This window comes from Dufourea novaeangliae, unplaced genomic scaffold (genome assembly GCF_001272555.1).
Source record: "Dufourea novaeangliae isolate 0120121106 unplaced genomic scaffold, ASM127255v1 scaffold28, whole genome shotgun sequence".
Taxonomy (NCBI): domain Eukaryota; kingdom Metazoa; phylum Arthropoda; class Insecta; order Hymenoptera; family Halictidae; genus Dufourea; species Dufourea novaeangliae.
The window spans coordinates 1,288,333-1,291,257 of record NW_015373917.1 but is presented as its reverse complement, the minus strand read 5'-3'; the positions used below and the strand labels follow the sequence as shown (position 1 = coordinate 1,291,257).

At 30.2% G+C, this 2,925-nt stretch overlaps 1 protein-coding gene and 1 long non-coding RNA gene across 2 annotated transcripts in view; one reads left to right on the top strand and one right to left on the bottom strand.

Moving 5' to 3' along the window:
• The window catches only part of LOC107194343 (zinc finger protein 184-like), a 3,139-nt gene extending 2,919 nt beyond the window's left edge, over positions 1-220 (bottom strand). Inside the window, 1 exon segment of the mRNA XM_015583956.1 lies at positions 1-220. Within this exon segment, the coding sequence (XP_015439442.1) occupies positions 1-220 (220 nt within the window).
• Positions 221-2,203: 1,983 nt separating this feature from the next.
• Positions 2,204-2,925, top strand: LOC107194344. Its single transcript, XR_001516343.1, has 3 exons — positions 2,204-2,234; positions 2,325-2,564; positions 2,857-2,925. It is a non-coding gene; the product is annotated as an uncharacterized LOC107194344 (long non-coding RNA).

Genomic DNA, 2,925 nt, shown 5'->3' with positions numbered 1-2,925 from the left:
TCAAATCTTTATTTTCCACAAAAGAACCATCCTGTGACGATTCTTCATCTTCTACTTCTATTATTTCTACAATTTCTTCTATTTCTGTCTCTACAGAATCCTCTGCAATCTCAGATTCGACTACAATGTCTTCCTCAGAAACTTCCTTGTTTACTATTTCCATTGTGTTTTTCTCATTACTAACATCTATTGTGTCCAATATTTCATGCAACATTTCCATAGTAGTTGTGGACTAGGAATTATTATCAAAGGAGGAGTGCTTGAAGAAATATGCCTCAGTCATATGCAATATGTATCACAGCATAAACCAACTATAAAGATATACAATGAGGATAGAACTCTGTTTAAATATAACTCTTATCGATATAAGATATGTATCAATACAATTATATTCATATACAGAGCTATACAACACTACTTATTCAGACAAAATAATTTTCTCTTTGTTTCAAATTAGTATAGATAATTAACAATTACAATTTCATTTTAAATAAACTGTCCAGCAAGCAAATAAGAAACAACAATAAAATATAATCTGATACATGTAAAGTAGTTACCTTGAATGTTCAAAACAATTTGAACATTCTGTCCACACTTTTTAAAAGGTAGAATCTACCTGCTTAAGAAGTATATTACAACAATATCTTGTGCTAAGTATTACATTTACGCATTACGAAACGATATATTTCTTCAATTCTAAATGCATATATAAGTTCGTTCATACATCAACAGGCAAGTTTTCAGAAAATGAATATTTTACTGATCCTAGAACCAAACAAGATTAAAGATAGATCAAATGACGAATAAAAGTGTATCGTAAGATGATCGTTAATCTATTTTTTTGGAAATTGATTTGAACAAGCGTTTAAGTATTCTGTACCGTGCGTGGTACACACGCGTATTCTTTACGAACAAAACATTCTTCAATTGTGCATAATTGCTTCAAAGGAGAGGTTCCTATGTGAAAAAGATCGTTTGAAAGCTTCAGGACAGGCATACGTACTTTATATATGATTAGAAACCCGCGGTTCACCAGTCGGTACGAAAATATCTTGCATTTATCAACGGACAGCAAAATGGCTACAAAACGGCAACGATTATCTCCTTGCAAAGATGCACACTAACATGCGGGAAATTCGACATACTTCCAATTGGGAGACGAACGAATAACCACACAACTTTTTATCACTGTACCTGTTTCAAATTGTTGAAATATATAAAACGACGATGTAAAAAAATTCTTTTTACTCGGTCGATACGCGCCAATATAATATCTCTCTCTACACTTCCCCCAGTAAGCAAGTGACACCACCTTAAGCATCAGACAGCTACATCTTTATCGTCACTAAATTAGGTTTTTAAATTACCGATCAAATTATTAATAATGATACCAATTTTTTTAATTTCATTGTTGTAAAATAAATAGTAAGTGATTTTAAAATATAATATAGACAGTAAATTGTATCATAGATGTGATATATCTTTACAGCCACACAATGTATAAATACCATTTAAACAAAGTTTTTTTCAATTACAAGATGCACATAAAGAATTTTTGAAGAAAAATTGGATTTCCTAAGAATTTATCAATAACAAATAAATAGTAAAATAGTTGCACATTTTTATAAGTATACTCACATATAATACATTTTGCCAATAATTTCTGTAATAATTTGCCATTTCGATTGAAATATATAAAACAGGATTGAATTTATATAAAACTATACGTAAAATATTAATGTTGTCCACAGCATTTTAGTTTGTATTTACGTATAGGTATGTAGTATGCATAAGGAACTTGTGTTCCGAAATAAGACGTACCTACTGTGTTTACATGACATTTTCTGGCGCAACTAAATATTTTTCGGTCATATTTTAAATAAAATTCATACTGATTTAAATTTAAACATTCTTCAATAGTTTATATGTAATTATTTGACTGAAATTGTACATCTTATGTATTTACATCACTAAATAAAAACATGAAAAACACACTGAAACAAGTACATTAACAACGATCAACAAAGTTTTCATTTTATTTTCAATATAATAAAATCCTTAAAACAATATATCATAGATTAGTACCATTATTTATATCCATATTTCGTTTTCGACTTACTAAGTAACAATTACTTAGATAGGCGTAGTAGAAACTGGTAGAAACGTCACTCCCGTACGGTGTGTGTGTGTGTGTGTGTGTGGACGTAAAGAATAATAATTTCATACTGTAATTCGTAAGTTTAATAAACAGCAGCAGTTCGTGATTGTTGTGACCACATAGAAATTTCGTATTTATTGATGAGGTGTCTCATTACTGATTATAGGTTTTTTTACCACGTTTATTTGTCATTGTAAAAAATGTGGATTTACGTATTGCTCGCTACTTTCATGACCTTTGATTTTGCGGCGGCTTCATCCGGTTTTGATTTTGGCGATACCTTAGCACTGATTCTTGGATTAATCATCGCATTTATTGGATTCTTTGCCTGTATGGGCGCTTACGCGAGAAGTCGAAACCCTTCACAACCGTTATGATTGCAGACCACTCCAGAATTTGTCCCATAGTAAGTTTGTTATCTTTCAATATACAGTTTACACTGAAATCACTGAAATACAACTGATCATATTTAAACAATTCATTCCGGGATTGATGTTTTTTTGGATCGATAATTCTATTATTATTCCAATAGAGCTGTTTCTAGAGACATCTTTTTTTTTCAATAACAAAGACATGTGTTACATTATTACCAATAGGTTATGATAAATTGTAAAATGTTTTTACTTTTGAATGATTAATTAATTATTCTGCATTATTTTGTATGTTTGTTTTAGTAACTTGTTCCATTAAACTTACAGGATATTCAATGCATATAAAATTAATGAAGAAAATGCCTCGAATCAAGCTTGTTGAATAACAATCGCACA